A 17,712-nucleotide genomic window follows, 5' to 3' on the forward strand; every position below is an offset into this window, starting at 1 on the left:
GATATTGTTGTAAAACATTTTTGTTGTTTAAATGTGCTATATAAATAAAGTGGATTGGATTGAATTATTAGTGTAATAGTAGTGAAGTGAATTATATTTATATCGCGCTTTTTCTCTCGTGACTCAAAGCGCTTTACATTGTGAAAGCCAATATCTAAGTTACATTTAAACCAGTGTGGGTGGCACTGAGAGCAGGTGGGTAAAGTGTCTTGCCCAAGGACACAACGGCAGTGACTAGGATGGCGAAATAATAATAATAATAGATTTTATTTGTAAAAAGCACTTTACATTGAGTAAACAACCTCAAAGCATACTTGCCAACCTTGAGACCTCCGATTTCGGGAGGTGGGGGGTGGGGGCGGGGGCGGGGGCGTGGTTAAGATATATATATATAAGAAACACTTGACTTTCAGTGAATTCTAGCTATATATATATATATATATATATATATATATATATATATATATATATATATATAAATAAAATAAATACTTGAATTTCAGTGTTCATTTACAAACTACAACTCACAAACACTTTAGAGTTAGGCTCCACCATCAGAATGTGTACTTAAACTTATAAAGATCACATGGATATTATTCAGTGAGTTGATTCACCAAAACTAACCTGTTATACAGGAGGAAAAAGCACACAGGACGTTTCAATTGTTCACAGACTGCTCGCGCTCATCAAAATGACAAGACACTTCCGGTCTGCAGGTGATAGCATTCAATTGGGAAGAAACGCCCTACTGCCCCCTACTGACCAATGTGAATACTGATAAATGTGTAATGACAGCTCCAAAAACGAATTCAAACCACAAAATAAAATAAATAAATCAACACAAAAATGTGACACATTATGGGTGGGTCACATATGCATGTACAGTAGATGGCAGTATTGTCCTGTTTAAAAGTGTCACAACATTGCTGTTTACGGCAGACGAACTGCTTTACGGTAGACACTGTTGTTGTGTGTTGTCAACACGTCACTCAGGTCCGCCTGAATTTCGGGAGTTTTTCGGGAGAAAATTTGTCCCGGGAGGTTTTCGGGAGAGGCGCTGAATTTCGGGAGTCTCCCGGAAAATCCGGGAGGGTTGGCAAGTATGCCTCAAAGTGCTACAGTGTATTAAAAAAAATAAAAATATAATAAAAAAAAAATAATAATAAAAACTAGAACAGCCAAATAGCTAAAACTAGTATACATACATCTAAAAAAAGGCTTTTTTAAAAAGAAGGGGTTTTAAGCCTTTTTTAAAAGCATCCACAGTCTGTGGTGCCCTCAGGTGGTCAGGGAGAGCGTTCCACAGACTGGGAGCCGCGGAGCAGAAAGCCCGGTCTCCCATTGTTCGTAGCTCTGTCCTCGGAGGTTAGCCTGTCCGGAGCGGAGATGTCGTGTGCGAAAGCGGGAATCGAACCTGGAACCCTCAAGTTGCTGGCACAGCCACTTCACCAACTGAGCTATGCCACCCCCCGAATTACTACTGTGCTATTAATTAGAGCAGTGTCTTTCAACTAGTGTGCCGTGGGAGATGATCTAATTCCACCTATTTGGGTTAAAAATATTTTTTTGCAAACCAGTAATTATAATACGCAAATAATGTGCCGTTGTTGAGTGTCTGTGCTGTCTGGAGATCGCCAGACTTACCACGTTATACTCTTCTATATCAGTAGGTGGCAGCCGGTAGCTAATTGCTTCGTAGATGTTGGAAACAACGGGAGGCAGTTAGGGTTAGGGTTAAGATTAGGGTTAGGGTTAAGATTAGGGTTAGGGTTAAGATTAGGGTTAGGGTTAAGATTAGGGTTAGGGTTAGGGTAAAAAAAATTTAAAAAGTTAAAAGTGATAAAAAAAAGTTTAAAAAAGTTAAAAATATTTAAAAAATTTAAAAATATTTAAAAAAATTTAAAAATTTAATAAAAATTTAAAAAAAATTAAAAAAAAATTAAATTTTTTTTTTTTTTAAATTAAAAAAAAAAAAAAAAATTTTAAATTTTTTTTAAAAAAAATTAAAATTTTTTTAAAAAAGTTACAAATTTTACAAAAATTAAAAAAAAAATTTTTTAAAAATTGAAAAAAATTAAAAAATTAAAAAAAAATGTTTTAAGTTAAAACATGATTTTCAAGGTAAAAAAAAATTTTCAAGGTAAAAAAAATTTTTCAAGGTAAATTTTTTTTTTCAAGGTAAAAAATGATTTTCAAGGTACAAAAAAATTTTCAAGGTAAAATTTTTTTTTCAAGGTAAAATTTTTTTTTCAAGGTAAAAAATGATTTTCAAGGTACAAAAAAATTTTCAAGGTAAAATTTTTTTTTCAAGGTAAATTTTTTTTTTCAAGGTAAAAAATGATTTTCAAGGTACAAAAAAATTTTCAAGGTCAAATTTTTTTTTCAAGGTAAAAAATGATTTTCAAGGTACAAAAAAATTTTCAAGGTCAAATTTTTTTTTCAAGGTAAAAATTTTTTTTCAAGGTAAAAAATGATTTTCAAGGTACAAAAAAATTTTCAAGGTAAAATTTTTTTTTCAAGGTAAAAAATGATTTTCAAATTTTTTTAATTTTAAAAAAATGTTTTTATTTTTTTGAATTTGTAAAATTTTTTAAAACAATTTTAAACGTTTTTAATTTTTTAAAACAATTTTAACAATTAACATTTTTTTTAGGGTTAGGTTAGGGTTAGGGTTAGGGTTAAGATTAGGGTTAGGGTTAGGGTTAAGATTAGGGTTAGGGTTAAGATTAAGTTTAGGTAAAATTTTTTTTTAAAAAGTTAAAAATATTTAAAACATTTAAAAATATTTAAAAATTTAATAAAAATTTAAAAAAATTTTTTTAAAAGTTACAATTTTTACAAAAATTTAAAAAATATTAAAAAAAATGAAAAAAAATGAAAAAATTTAAAAAAAAATGTTTTAAGTTAAAACATGATTTTTAAGGTAAAAAATAATTTTCAAGGTAAAAAATAATTTTCAAGGTAACATTTTTTTTCAAGGTAAAAAATGATTTTCAAGGTACAAAAAAATTTTCAAGGTAAAATTTTTTTTTCAAGGTAATTTTTTTTTTCAAGGTAAAAAATGATTTTCAAGGTACAAAAAAATTTTCAAGGTAAAATTTTTTTTTCAAGGTAAAAAATGATTTTCAAGGTACAAAAAAATTTTCAAGGTAAAATTTTTTTTTCAAGGTAAAAATTTTTTTTCAAGGTAAAAAATGATTTTCAAGGTACAAAAAAATTTTCAAGGTAAAATTTTTTTTTCAAGGTAAAAAATGATTTTCAAATTTTTTTAATTTTAAAAAAATGTTTTTATTTTTTTTAATTTGTAAAATTTTTTAAAACAATTTTAAACGTTTTTAATTTTTTAAAACAATTTTAACAATTAACATTTTTTTTAGGGTTAGGTTAGGGTTAGGGTTAGGGTTAAGATTAGGGTTAGGGTTAGGGTTAAGATTAGGGTTAGGGTTAAGATTAGGTTTAGGTTAAAAAAATTTTTAAAAAGTTAAAAATATTTAAAACATTTAAAAATATTTAAAAAATTTTTTTTAAAGTTACAATTTTTACAAAAATTAAAAAAATATTAAAAAAAATGAAAAAAAATGAAAAAATTAAAAAAAAATGTTTTAAGTTAAAACATGATTTTTAAGGTAAAAAATAATTTTCAAGGTAAAAAATAATTTTCAAGGTAACATTTTTTTTCAAGGTAAAAAATGATTTTCAAGGTACAAAAAAATTTTCAAGGTAAAATTTTTTTTTCAAGGTAATTTTTTTTTTCAAGGTAAAAAATGATTTTCAAGGTACAAAAAAATTTTCAAGGTAAAATTTTTTTTTCAAGGTAAAAAATGATTTTCAAGGTACAAAAAAATTTTCAAGGTAAAATTTTTTTTTCAAGGTAAAATTTTTTTTTCAAGGTAAAAAATGATTTTCAAGGTACAAAAAAATTTTCAAGGTAAAATTTTTTTTTCAAGGTAAAAAATGATTTTCAAATTTTTTTAATTTTAAAAAAATGTTTTTATTTTTTTTAATTTGTAAAATTTTTTAAAACAATTTTAAACGTTTTTAATTTTTTTAAACAATTTTAACAATTAACATTTTTTTTAGGGTTAGGTTAGGGTTAGGGTTAAGATTAGGGTTAGGGTTAGGGTTAAGATTAGGGTTAGGGTTAAAATGAGTTTAGGTTAAATTTTTTTTTAAAAAGTTAAAAAAAGTTAAAAATATTTAAAACATTTAAAAATATTTAAAAATTTAATAAAAATTTAAAAATTTTTTTTAAAAAAGTTACAATTTTTACAAAAATTAAAAAAATATTAAAAAAAAAGAAAAAAAATGAAAAAATTAAAAAAAAATGTTTTAAGTTAAAACATGATTTTTAAGGTAAAAAATAATTTTCAAGGTAAAAAATAATTTTCAAGGTAACATTTTTTTTCAAGGTAAAAAATGATTTTCAAGGTACAAAAAAATTTTCAAGGTAAAATTTTTTTTTCAAGGTAATTTTTTTTTTCAAGGTAAAAAATGATTTTCAAGGTACAAAAAAATTTTCAAGGTAAAATTTTTTTTTCAAGGTAAATGATTTTCAAGGTACAAAAAAATTTTCAAGGTAAAATTTTTTTATCAAGGTAAAAATTTTTTTTCAAGGTAAAAAATGATTTTCAAGGTACAAAAAAATTTTCAAGGTAAAATTTTTTTTTCAAGGTAAAAAATGATTTTCAAATTTTTTTAATTTTAAAAAAATGTTTTTATTTTTTTTAATTTGTAAAATTTTTTAAAACAATTTTAAACGTTTTTAATTTTTTTAAACAATTTTAACAATTAACATTTTTTTTAGGGTTAGGTTAGGGTTAGGGTTAGGGTTAAGATTAGGGTTAAGATTAGGGTTAGGGTTAAGATTAGGTTTAGGTTAAATTTTTTTTTAAAAAGTTAAAAAAGTTAAAAATATTTAAAACATTTAAAAATATTTAAAAATTTAATAAAATTTTTTTTTTTAAAAGTTACAATTTTTACAAAAATGAAAAAAATATTTAAAAAAATGAAAAAAAAATGAAAAAATTAAAAAAAAATGTTTTAAGTTAAAACATGATTTTTAAGGTAAAAAATAATTTTCAAGGTAAAAAATAATTTTCAAGGTAACATTTTTTTTCAAGGTAAAAAATGATTTTCAAGGTACAAAAAAATTTTCAAGGTAAAATTTTTTTTTCAAGGTAATTTTTTTTTTCAAGGTAAAAAATGATTTTCAAGGTACAAAAAAATTTTCAAGGTAACATTTTTTTTTCAAGGTGTTTTATGCCACTTTTTTCTTTCTCATATTGTCCACCACACTTTTAACGTTGTGTGTGAATGCACAAAGGTGAGTTTTGTTGATGTTATTGACTTGTGTGGAGTGCTAATCAGACATATTTGGTCACTGCATGACTGCAAGCTAATCGATGCTAACATGCTATTTAGGCTAGCTATATGTACATATTGCATCATTATGCCTCATCTGTAGCTATATTTGAGCTCATTTAGTTTATTTTAAGTCATCTCAATTCAACGTATATCTCATTAAACACACTATCTGTATGTAATATGGCTTTTAATTTGTTGCGGCTCCAGACAGATTTGCTTTTGTATATTTGGTCCAATATGGCTCTTTCAACATTTTGGGTTGCCGACCCCTGGGCTATGCAGAACGAAACTAAAACTGAACTGGCTACAAAGTAAACAAAAACAGAATGCTGGACGACAGCAAAGACTTACAGCGTGTGGAGCAAAGACGGCGTCCACAAAGTACATCCGAACATGACATGACAATCAACAATGTCCCCACAAAGAAGGATAAAAACAACTGAAATATTCTTGATTGCTAAAACAAAGCAAGTGTGGGGAATAGCGGTCAAGGAAGACATGAAACTGCTACAGGAAAATACCAAAAAATAGAGAAAAAGTCACCAAAATAGGAGCGCAAGACAAGAAGTAAAACACTACACACAGGAAAACAGCAAATAAGTCAGTGTGTGATGTGACAGGTGGTGACAGTACACCTACTTTGAGACAAGAGCTATAGTGATGCATGCTTGGTTATGCTTTAAAGTCATATCCAACATTTGCGACGACGACTTTTTACTGTCAATATCAGCTGCTGAGTTTCAGTTTTTAATGATTTCTGCTGGTGGTGTGCCTCCGCATTTTATCAATGAAAAAATGTGCCTTGGCTCAAAAAAAGGTTGAAAAACACTGCATTAGAGGCTGCAATACATCTTCCTTTATCAAGACCTTCACTGTTTGTGGTGCTCTAAACAGGCTCCATGCCTCACATCCTGAATGTACACTGAAATACTTTGTTGATGATGTCACAAAGCATGTTATCAGCCATCCCATCAAGGGATACATAGTTTAGCATAGAGGTTGGTACGTTTCACCCTTCTTTCAAAAAGGGAAAAAGGAATGTGTAATAACTAGAATGTGTCTGTGCATATAATGTCCCAGGATGAACTGCAACACAGTTGAAAGAATGGAAGCGCCTTTTTCCCCCCACGTGACCATGTTGTCATCCTTTTGCAGAGTCTTCTTTAGTCTCTAGATCAGACTGGCAGACGGTGTCTCCCTGCTTGTCACCTTCACCGCCTGCTGCTGATTAAAAAAAATAAAAAAAATATGCTGTTATATACAGAAATTCTATATTTCATAAAGTAGTGGCTTTTACTTAAATGTGATTAGTGTCACGCAAAACAGCCTGGAGAATAAACACAACTTTTGTAAAGTTGCAGTTTTTAAGAACAAAAGGAGCCAAAAGTGGGGCTCAAGTAGGGCTTGGCAATATGGCAAAAAAATGATCACAAATATTTCTTTCCTCTCATCCAAACTTGATTAATATATTTTATTATTATTAAAGCGGATTGTCCCATGCAGGATTGTGCAGAGTACCACATCCTTACTGTTTACTACTGCAGTATCTTGGAACTAACATTTCCACCATGTTTGATTGAGGTAATATATGCTAACAACTGTTATTTTGTTCATATATATGCTAGATCCACTATGGACTGGACTCTCACTATTATGTTAAATCCACTATGGACTGGACTCTCACACTATTATGTTAGATCCACTATGGACTGGACTCTCACAATATTATGTTAGATCCACTATGGACTGGACTCTCACACTATTTTGTTAGATCCACTATGGACTGGACTCTCACACTATTATGTTAGATCCACTATGGACTGGACTCTCACTATTATGTTGGATCCACTATGGACTGGACTCTTACACTATTATGTTAGATCCACTATGGACTGGACTCTCACATTATTATGTTAGATCCACTATGGACTGGACTCTCACTATTATGGACTGGACTCTCACAATATTATGTTAGATCCACTATGGACTGGACTCTCACATTATTATGTTAGATCCACTATGGACTGGACTCTCACTATTATGGACTGGACTCTCACACTATTATGTTAGATCCACTATGAACTGGACTCTCACATTATCATGTTAGATCCACTATGGACTGGACTCTCACTATTATGGACTGGACTCTCACACTATTATGTTAGATCCACTATGAACTGGACTCACACTATTATGTTAGATCCACTATGAACTGGACTCTCACATTATCATGTTAGATCCACTATGGACTGGACTCTCACTATTATGTTAGATCCACTATGGACTGGACTCTCACACTATGTTAGATCCACTATGGACTGGACTCTCACTATTATGTTAGATCCACTATGGACTGGACTCTCACACTATGTTAGATCCACTATGGACTGGACTCACACTATTATGTTAGATCCACTATGGACTGGACTCTCACTATTATGTTAGATCCACTATGGACTGGACTCTCACACTATGTTAGATCCACTATGGACTGGACTCACACTATTATGTTAGATCCACTATGGACTGGACTCTCACACTATTATGTTAGATCCACTATGGACTGGACTCTCACAATATTATACTAGATCCACTCGACGTCCATTGCACCGGTCGGCCGGGATGGGGGGGGGGGGGGGGCTATATAAGTAAACTCTGATTGATTGATTAAAAAATCGGTTGGAAAAAACGTTTTACAGATGATTTAGTGTCCAGGAAAAAAATATAAGAGACAAAAAGGACATAGGCCATAGTTAGATTTTTTAAAGGATTATTATATATATCAAGGGCTCCACAACGCAGCCATTGTCTCTCCAAAGACAAATGAAAGGGTTGCCTCAAAAAGGGCATTAAGAATAAAAACTATTTAACGACTACTTAAAAGTTTAATTAAGTATCATCACTTGGGTTTAAACAAATTCTAACCGAATTATTATTTAACAATGTAGAGAATAAATAAACGCATGACCATAATTGGCCGGGTACTTTCTGCAATTATGTAAATAAATACTACTAAATACTGTGTTATAATAACAGAAGTCTGATTCAGAGTCTATGAAGGACATGGTGAAATAATATTTCTTTGAACTCTTAGGGTTTACCTGAGTCTGCTCCATTTTCTTTTTTGTCACTGAGGAAAACTCGTTGCATCATCAGTTTCTTAACAGTGTGACATTTGTACTTGAGCGCTGGTCCACTGCCGGAGGTTCCTGTGTGTACACACACACACACACACACACACACACACACACACACACACACACACACACACACAACATTTCAATAGTGTCACAAACAGAGTGACTCTTGAGAACAATTTGACACTTTACCTGTACCTGGTCCCTCCTCAAATAGAACACATGTTCCAAGGGCATCTTTCCAGTGAGAGGGGGAGAAAGAAATAGTCATTGTTTTAGGACGTGCAGTTTAATACAGTGGTACCTCAATTTATGAGTACCCCAACCGAAGAGTATTTTGAGATAAGAGCTGTCTCTTGACTAATTATTATGCTATTGAGTACCCGAAGAGTGGAATAAGAAGTTGACTTTATATGCTTAATTGTGTTTCATTGTATCCATTAAGCATCGCGTGGACATCGGGGGCGGTGCCTCTGGATTGGCAGACCGGGGTGGTGGTTCCTCTCTTTAAGAAAGGGAACCGTAGGGTGTGTTCTAACTATCGTGGGATCACACTCCTCAGCCTTCCTGGTAAGGTCTATTCAGGTGTACTGGAGAGGAGGCTACGCCGGATAGTCGAACCTCGGATTCAGGAGGAACAGTGTGGTTTTCGTCCTGGTCGTGGAACTGTGGACCAGCTCTATACTCTCGGCAGGGTCCTTGAGGGTGCATGGGAGTTTGCCCAACCAGTCTACATGTGTTTTGTGGACTTGGAGAAGGCATTCGACCGTGTCCCTCGGGAAGTCCTGTGGGGAGTGCTCAGAGAGTATGGGGTATCGGACTGTCTGATTGTGGCAGTCCGCTCCCTGTATGCTCAGTGCCAGAGCTTGGTCCGCATTGCCGGCAGTAAGTCGGACACGTTTCCAGTGAGGGTTGGACTCCGCCAAGGCTGCCCTTTGTCACCCATTCTGTTCATAACCTTTATTGACAGAATTTCTAGGCGCAGTCAAGGCGTTGAGGGGATCTGGTTTGGTGGCTGCAGGATTAGGTCTCTGCTATTTGCAGATGATGTGGTCCTGATGGCTTCATCTGGCCAGGATCTTCAGCTCTCACTGGATCGGTTCGCAGCCGAGTGTGAAGCGACTGGGATGAGAATCAGCACCTCCAAGTCCGAGTCCATGGTTCTCGCCCGGAAAAGGGTGGAGTGCCATCTCCGGGTTGGGGAGGAGATTTTGCCCCAAGTGGAGGAGTTCAAGTACCTCGGAGTCTTGTTCACGAGTGGGGGAAGAGTGGATCGTGAGATCGACAGGCGGATCGGTGCGTCGTCTTCAGTAATGCGGACGCTGTATCGATCCGTTGTGGTGAAGAAGGAGCTGAGCCGGAAGGCAAAGCTCTCAATTTACCGGTCGATCTACGTTCCCATCCTCACCTATGGTCATGAGCTTTGGGTTATGACCGAAAGGACAAGATCACGGGTACAAGCGGCTGAAATGAGTTTCCTCCGCCGGGTGGCGGGGCTCTCCCTTAGAGATAGGGTGAGAAGCTCTGTCATCCGGGGGGAGCTCAAAGTAAAGCTGCTGCTCCTCCACATCAAGAGGAGCCAGATGAGGTGGTTCGGGCATCTGGTCAGAATGCCACCCGAACGCCTCCCTAGGGAGGTGTTTAGGGCACGTCTGACCGGTAGGAGGCCGCGGGGAAGACCCAGGACACGTTGGGAAGACTATGTCTCCCGGCTGGCCTGAGAACGCCTCGGGATCCCCCGGGAGGAGCTGGACCAAGTGGCTGGGGAGAGGGAAGTCTGGGCTTCCCTGCTTAGGCTGCTGCCCCCGCGACCCGACCTCGGATAAGCGGAAGAAGATGGATGGATGGATGGATGTATCCATTAAACCGTATCAATCGTATTTACAATCCGCAAAGTATGTGAAAACACAGTTCAAACATCACAAAATGCCAAAAATTCAGTAAGCCATTTTGAATATTCCACTCCGAATACCTTCGGCTATTTCCGGAGATTGACGTCACGGTAGTTACGCTTCTGCACTCTGACCATAGTATCATATCAGTCATACTGGAAATACGCAAAAATCTGAAGGATGTGCTGTCTATCATTCACAATCTCTATATAAGAAATGAACATATACAGTATGTTTTTCTTTTTTTATGCATTTTAAGTCGTAAATAAATACATACATAAGAAGTCTGCTAACAATGTAGTCAATGGGGGCTCTCTATTTTGCCCACAAAACCCTCTAAATCAGTGTTTTTCAACCTTTTTCGAGCCAAGGCACATTTTTTTCATAGGAAAAATGCGTAGGCACACCACCAGCGGAAATCATTAAAAACTGAAACTCAGCAGCCGATATTGACAATAAAAAGTCCTTGTCACAATTGTTGGATATGACTTTAAAGCATAACCAAGCATGCGTCACTATAGCTCTTAGGAAGGCCTAGAGTCACCTGGAGAAGAACCACAGAGCAGGAGATGAAGGCGCGAGGGCTGTCTTGGCAACAACTGGAGCGAAGGGCACAAGACCGAAGGGGATGGAGGAGTTTCATCATGGCCTATGTTCCTCAGGGAATTTAAAGGCCTAAGTAAGTAAGTAAGCATGCATCAATATAGCTCTTGTCTGAGACTAGGTGTACTGTCACATCACACCCTGACTTATTTTGAGTTGTTTGCTGTTTTTCTGCGTGTAGTGTTTTACTTCTTGTCTTGCGCTCCTATTTTGGTGGTTTTTCTCTTTTTTTTGGTATTTTCCTGTAGCAGTTTCATGTCTTCCTTTGAGCGATATTTCCCCACACCTGCTTTGTTTTAGCAATCAAGAATATTTCAGTTGTTTTTATCCTTCTTTGTGGGGACATTGTTGATTGGCATGTCATGTTCGGATGTACTTTGTGGACGCCGTCTTTGCTCCACAGTAAGTCTTTGCTGTCGTCCAGCATTCTGTTTTTGTTTACTTTGTAGCCAGTTCAGTGTTAGTTTCGTTCTGCATAGCCTTCCCTGAGTTTCAATGCCTTTTCTTAGGGGCACTCACTTTTTGTTTATTTTTGGTTTAAGCATTAAACTTTTTACCTGCACACTGCCTCCCGCTGTTTCCGACATCTATGAAGCTATTAGCTACCTGCCGCCACCTACTGATATGGAAGAGTAAAACGTGGTAAATCTGCCGAGCTCTAGACAGTAGACACTCAACAATGGCACATTATTTGCGGATTATAATTACTGGTTTGCAAAAAATATTTTTAACCCAAATAGGTGGTATTAGATCATCTCCCACGGCACACCAGACTGTATCTCGCGCCACACGGCACAGTGGTTGAAAAACACTGCTCTAAATAACCAACCAGAACCTGCCAACAATAATCTTTATACATATCATAACCTGAATATTAGCGACATTGTTATTGTAAGTGCTAACACAAAAAACTATTTCTTAGTGGCGTAATGATATAGACAGCTAAGTAGCTTTATGCTGCTTTGCGGTGAGCCGGAAGACATGTCCTGCTGCTACCGCATAGGAGGATTTAGCAATTAATCTAGAAATTGTTCATCTGTGACATTCAATGTATACCTGGAGATGGAGACAACCAATACAAGTCTACACAGAGACTTCCTTGTTAACCCTTTGTGTGCATCATGATTAATTGTTCATCTAAACAGGAAGATATGGACATCCTATCAGTCGTCATCAAAGTGAGAGCAGACATTGTACAGTAAGCTTTCATTTTACCCTTCCTTCACTCGTGAACAAGACTCTGAGGTACTGAGGCAAGCACCATTAAAATATAATTTATTTTTATTTTTAGAGGCAAGCACCAATAAACATAACCTAACCCATCTCCAAGTTGGGGAGGAGATCTTGCCTCAAGTGGAGGAGTTCAAGTACCTGGGAGTCTTGTTCACGAGTGAGGGAAGAGTGGATGGTGAGATCGACAGGCGGATCGGTGCGGCGTCTTCAGTAATGCGGATGCTGTATAGATCCGTTGTGGTGAAGAAGGAGCTGAGCCGGAAGGTAAAGCTCTCAATTTACCGGTCGATCTACGTTCCCATCCTCACCTATGGTCATGAGCTTTGGGTTATGATCGAAAGGACAAGATCACGGCTACAAGCGGCCCAAATGAGTTTTTTCCGCCGGGTGGCGGATCTCTCCCTTAGAGATAGGGTGAGAAGCTCTGCCATCCGGGGGGAGCTCAGAGTAAAGCCGCTGCTCCTCCACATGGAGAGGAGCCAGATGAGGTGGTTCGGGCATCTGGTCAGGATGCCACCCGAACGCCTCCCTAGGGAGGTGTCTGACCGGTAGGAGGCCACGGGGAAGACCCAGGACACGTTGGGAAGACTATGTCTCCCGGCTGGCCTGGGAACGCCTCGGGATCCCCCGGGAGGAGCTGGACGAAGTGGCTGGGGAGAGGGAAGTCTGGGCTTCCCTGCTTAGGCTGCTGCCCCCGCGACCCGACCTCGGATAAGCGGAAGAAGATGGATGGATGGGTTTTGATATTTTTCTAAAAAAATGTTTTCCCCCATGTCCCTTTAGGGCAGGGGTGCTCACACTTTTTCTGCAGGCGAGCTACTTTTCAATTGATCAAGTCGTGGGGATCTACCTCATTCATATATATCATTTATATTTACTTATTTATGAAATATATGTTTTTGTTAACAAGTTAAGGGTGTTTAATGATAATGCAAGCATGTTTAACACATGGTTAATATTGTTAATAAATTAAAGGTGTTTAATGATAATACAAGTATGTTTAACACATATAGTTAATATTGTTAACAAGTTAAAGGTGTTTAATGATAATACAAGCATGTTTAACATATAGTTAATGTTGTTAATAAGTTAAAGGTGTTTAATGATAATAAAAGTATGTTTAATACATATAGTTAATATTGTTGGCTACCCCTGTGGTAAATTTTAAATGTGCTCTATAAATAAAGTTGATTTGATTTGATTTGTTAACATGTTAAGGATGTTTAAAGATAATGCAAGCATGTTTAACACATATAGTTAATATTGTTAACAAGTTAAAGGTGTTTAATGATAATACAAGCATGTTTAACATATAGTTAATGTTGTTAATAAGTTAAAGGTGTTTAATGATAATAAAAGTATGTTTAATACATATAGTTAATATTGTTAACATGTTAAGGATGTTTAAAGATAATGCAAGCATGTTTAACACATATAGTTAATATTGTTAACAAGTTAAAGGTGTTTAATGATAATACAAGCATGTTTAACACATATAGTTAATATTGTTAATAAGTTAAAGATGTTTAAAGATAATACAAGCATGTTTAACACATATAGATTCCTTTCTTTCATGAAGACAAGAATATAAGTTGGTGTATTACCTGATTCTGATGACTTGCACTGATTGTAATCAGACAGTAGTGCTGATAATGTCCGCATTTTCGAATGGAGGAGAAAAAAAGTCCTCCTTTCTGTCCAATACCACATGAAAGTGGTTGGTTTTTGGCATCTTATTTGTCCAGCTTCCGTACTCCTCTGTATACACTTTACAAAAAATACATTGTCGGCAAACTCCGTAGCTTGCTAGCTTGTTTGCGCTGGCTTTCTGAGACTCTTATTTTGTTAGCGCAACTGTGTAGTCGGTCTTTGGAGTTTTGACGACAGGTACGGCGCCAGAGTCTGTTGAAATAAAGTGTTTCTCGCCTTCCAGTCGGTAATTTTAATGAGCTGGCAGCAGCCAGCGTCATCTCAGAAGACCCTCGGGTGCCGTGAATGTCAATCAAGTGACGAAAGTGACGTCATAGTGAAGATTTATGATCGCTCATTTTTAGGACTATTTTTTTAATGCCTGGCTGGTGATCGACTGACACACCCTCCACGATCGACCGGTAGCTCGCGATCGACGTAATGAGCACCCCTGCTTTAGGGGCTCCGTAGCAAGCACCAATAAAATTAATTTCATGTAAGCTGGGGTATTACTGTATTTTGTTGACTGACATCACTCTACTGCAGCGTTTCTCAAAGTGTGGGGCGCGCTCCACTGGTGGGGAATAGAGAAATGACAGGTGGGGCGCGGGGAACGGGAGGAAATTTCACTTAACATTTTTTTTTTTATTATTATATTCTTAGATTTTTTTTTTTACTATGCTTTCATTTTCTATACACACTGTAAATCACTTTGTGATTCTGTCTGTGAAATCCGCTATATAAATAAATGGAAATTACCGGTACTTATTTTTACTGTAGGCTTTAAATTTCTCGGTAGGAGCGAGAGTTTGACAGACATAGCTCAGCCCCGAACTCAATGAGGTTTTAACAGATGTTGTGAGCGCGGTAAATTTGATCAAAACACGACCACTGAAAGTGCGACTGTTCTCTGCACTGTGTGAGGAAATGGGAGCTGATCATACAGCCGTGCTGTTTCACAGTGAAGCAAGGTGGCTCTCCTGGGGAAACTGTCACTTGCCCTGTCTTGCCAAATGCATAGCTCCTCCTTTTTTTTTTTGCAAAGATTGCAAAGTGGCACTTTTATTTTATTTATTATTGAACTTGATGCAAGTTATTTGATTTATTATTGAACTTGATGCAAGTTATAACACTTTTTTTTTTTTATTAATATTGAACTTGATGCAAGTTATAACACTTTTGTTTTATTTATTATTGAACTTGATGCAAGTTATAACACTTTTTTTGATGTATTATTGAACTTGATGCAAGTTATTTGATTTATTATTGAACTTGATGCAAGTTATTTGATTTATTATTGAACTTGATGCAAGTTATAACACTTTTGTTTTATTTATTATTGAACTTGATGCAAGTTATAACACTTTTTTTGATTTATTATTGAACTTGATGCAAGTTATAACACTTTTATTTGATTTATTATTGAACTTGATGCAAGTTATAACACTTTTTTTGATTTATTATTGAACGTGATGCAAGTTATAACACTTTTTGATTTATTATTGAACGTGATGCAAGTTATAACACTTTTTGATTTATTATTGAACTTGATGCAAGTTATAACACTTTTGTTTTATTTATTATTGAACTTGATGCAAGTTATAACACTTTTTTTGATTTATTATTGAACTTGATGCAAGTTATAACACTTTTTTTTATTTATTATTGAACTTGATGCAAGTTATAACACTTTTTTTGATTTATTATTGAACTTGATGCAAGTTATAACACTTTTGTTTTATTTATTATTGAACTTGATGCAAGTTATAACACTTTTTTTGATTTATTATTGAACTTGATGCAAGTTATAACACTTTTTTTGATTTATTATTGAACTTGATGCAAGTTATAACACTTTTGTTTTATTTATTATTGAACTTGATGGAAGTTATTGTATTTATTATTGAACTTGATGCAAGTTATACCACAGCTGCACAGTTATTTTATTTATTATTGAACTTGATGTTATTTTATGTTATTGAGTTTGAATGTATACAACTTGATGTTCAATAAATTTGAAAATGTTAAAGCTTGGCATTAGCGTACTGTTGGGGCGATGGGGGCAGGTGGGGCTTGAAAATTCCCCCTTGTCCAAAGTGGGGGATGACAAAAAAAAGTTTGAGAACCACTGCTCTACTGAGATGTTGTAAGCCTAGTTTTAATCAAGTGAACTCTTTACCTTCATATTGTCCTGCAAACACATTCTGGCCCAGTTGCATCATAGGCTGCTCACTGTCAATATCCTTTGAAAAAACAGTAAAAAGTCAATCAGATTGGTGCTATGAATATAAAGAGAATAGTCCAAACGCACCAGTATCTTGCAAGTAGCCCCAGGTTTGGACATAATATCGTTGTTTATGACTCCAGAGAGCTCCACAACAACAAGCTGCTCCTGCACACAAACAGTAAACAACAACATCAACACACAAATGTGAGGCAACTAGCATTGTTAGCTGCACGTTACAAACGTTGCACTAGTTAAAAAGCACATATACGTGGACAAAAGGACGAACCTCCTCTTCCCATTCATCGTCCATTGATGTAGTCGCACTACTTATAAGTTATAACACAACACACTCTTCAACATTAGTGAGTCTCGCTACCTAAACAAATCATGGCGGATATTTGTTACTTCCGCGAAGGTCTACGGTGGCCGACGTGAGGTTGCCAGACGCGAAATGACAAATTAACCTATTATGGTGAAAACAATATTTATAAACACCTAAATTACAGGACGTTACTCAGGACCATTTGTATAGTAAAAAAAAATTACCACTGATATAAAGTAGCTTAAAATTGAATTGTACCTTTTAACTCAGTGTTTTTCAACCACTGTGCCGCGGCACATTAGTGTGCCGTGAGATACAGTCTGGTGTGCCGTGGGCATACTTGCCAACCTTGAGACCTCCGATTTCGGGAGGTGGGGGGTGAGGGCGGGGCCGTGGTCGGGTGTGGGGCGGGGGGCGTGGTTGGGGGCGTATATATATATATATATATATATATATATATATACATAAATAAAATAAATACTTGAATTTCAGTGTTCATTTATATACACATATACACACATAACACTCATCTACTCATTGTTGAGTTAATGGTTGAATTGTCCATCCTTGTTCTATTCTCTGTCACTATTTCAGAACACACACATTATACAAATATACATTATAAAATCAATAAGTAAACGGGAGCTCTAATTTGGGAGTCTGAATTTGGATCAGAAGTTCCTATATAAACATTGCGTACTCACGTCGCCATTTTGTATTGATTACTGCAGCTGTGCACTGGATTCATTCACAAATACAAACTACAACTCACAAACACTTTAGAGTTAGGCTCCACCATCAGAATGTGTACTTAAACTTATAAAGATCACATGGATATTATTCAGTGAGTTGATTCACCAAAACTAACCTGTTATACAGGAGGAAAAAGCACACAGGACGTTTCAATTGTTCACAGACTGGTCGCTCTCATCAGAATGACAAGACACTTCCGGTCTGCAGGTGATAGCATTCAATTGGGAAGAAACGCCCTACTGCCCCCTACTGACCAATGTGAATACTGATAAATGTGTAATGACAGCTCCAAAAACGAATTCAAACCACAAAATAAAATAAATAAATCAACACAAAAATGTGACACATTATGGGTGGGTCACATATGCATGTACAACAGGCTGTCAACACGTCACTCAGGTCCGCATGGAGCTGGAGGGGGCGTGGCCTCCAGCTCCGCCTGAATTTCGAGAGATTTTCGGGAGAAAATTTGTCCCGGGCGGTTTTCGGGAG

At 35.6% G+C, this 17,712-nt stretch overlaps 1 protein-coding gene across 6 annotated transcripts; it reads right to left on the reverse strand.

The window, feature by feature from the left end:
- Positions 1-5,536: 5,536 nt before the first annotated feature.
- On the reverse strand, positions 5,537-16,576 carry gtf3c6 (general transcription factor IIIC, polypeptide 6, alpha). Of its 6 annotated transcripts, none has more exons than XM_061969358.2 (6): positions 16,432-16,576; positions 16,230-16,310; positions 16,098-16,161; positions 8,700-8,738; positions 8,466-8,573; positions 5,537-6,585 (listed from the first exon to the last, which is right to left on the reverse strand). In XM_061969358.2, the coding sequence occupies exons 1-6, from the start codon at positions 16,453-16,455 to the stop codon at positions 6,506-6,508; spliced, it is 396 nt and encodes a 131-aa protein (XP_061825342.1). In that variant the 5' UTR covers positions 16,456-16,576; the 3' UTR covers positions 5,537-6,505. The 6 variants fall into 6 exon arrangements, with proteins under 6 accessions (XP_061825342.1, XP_061825341.1, XP_061825340.1 ...); XM_061969357.2 differs by having other exon boundaries at positions 5,537-6,588; XM_061969356.2 differs by having other exon boundaries at positions 8,694-8,738.
- Between the last annotated feature and the right edge of the window lie 1,136 nt (positions 16,577-17,712).

Source organism: Nerophis lumbriciformis, linkage group LG10 (assembly GCF_033978685.3).
Source record: "Nerophis lumbriciformis linkage group LG10, RoL_Nlum_v2.1, whole genome shotgun sequence".
Lineage (NCBI taxonomy): Eukaryota > Metazoa > Chordata > Actinopteri > Syngnathiformes > Syngnathidae > Nerophis > Nerophis lumbriciformis.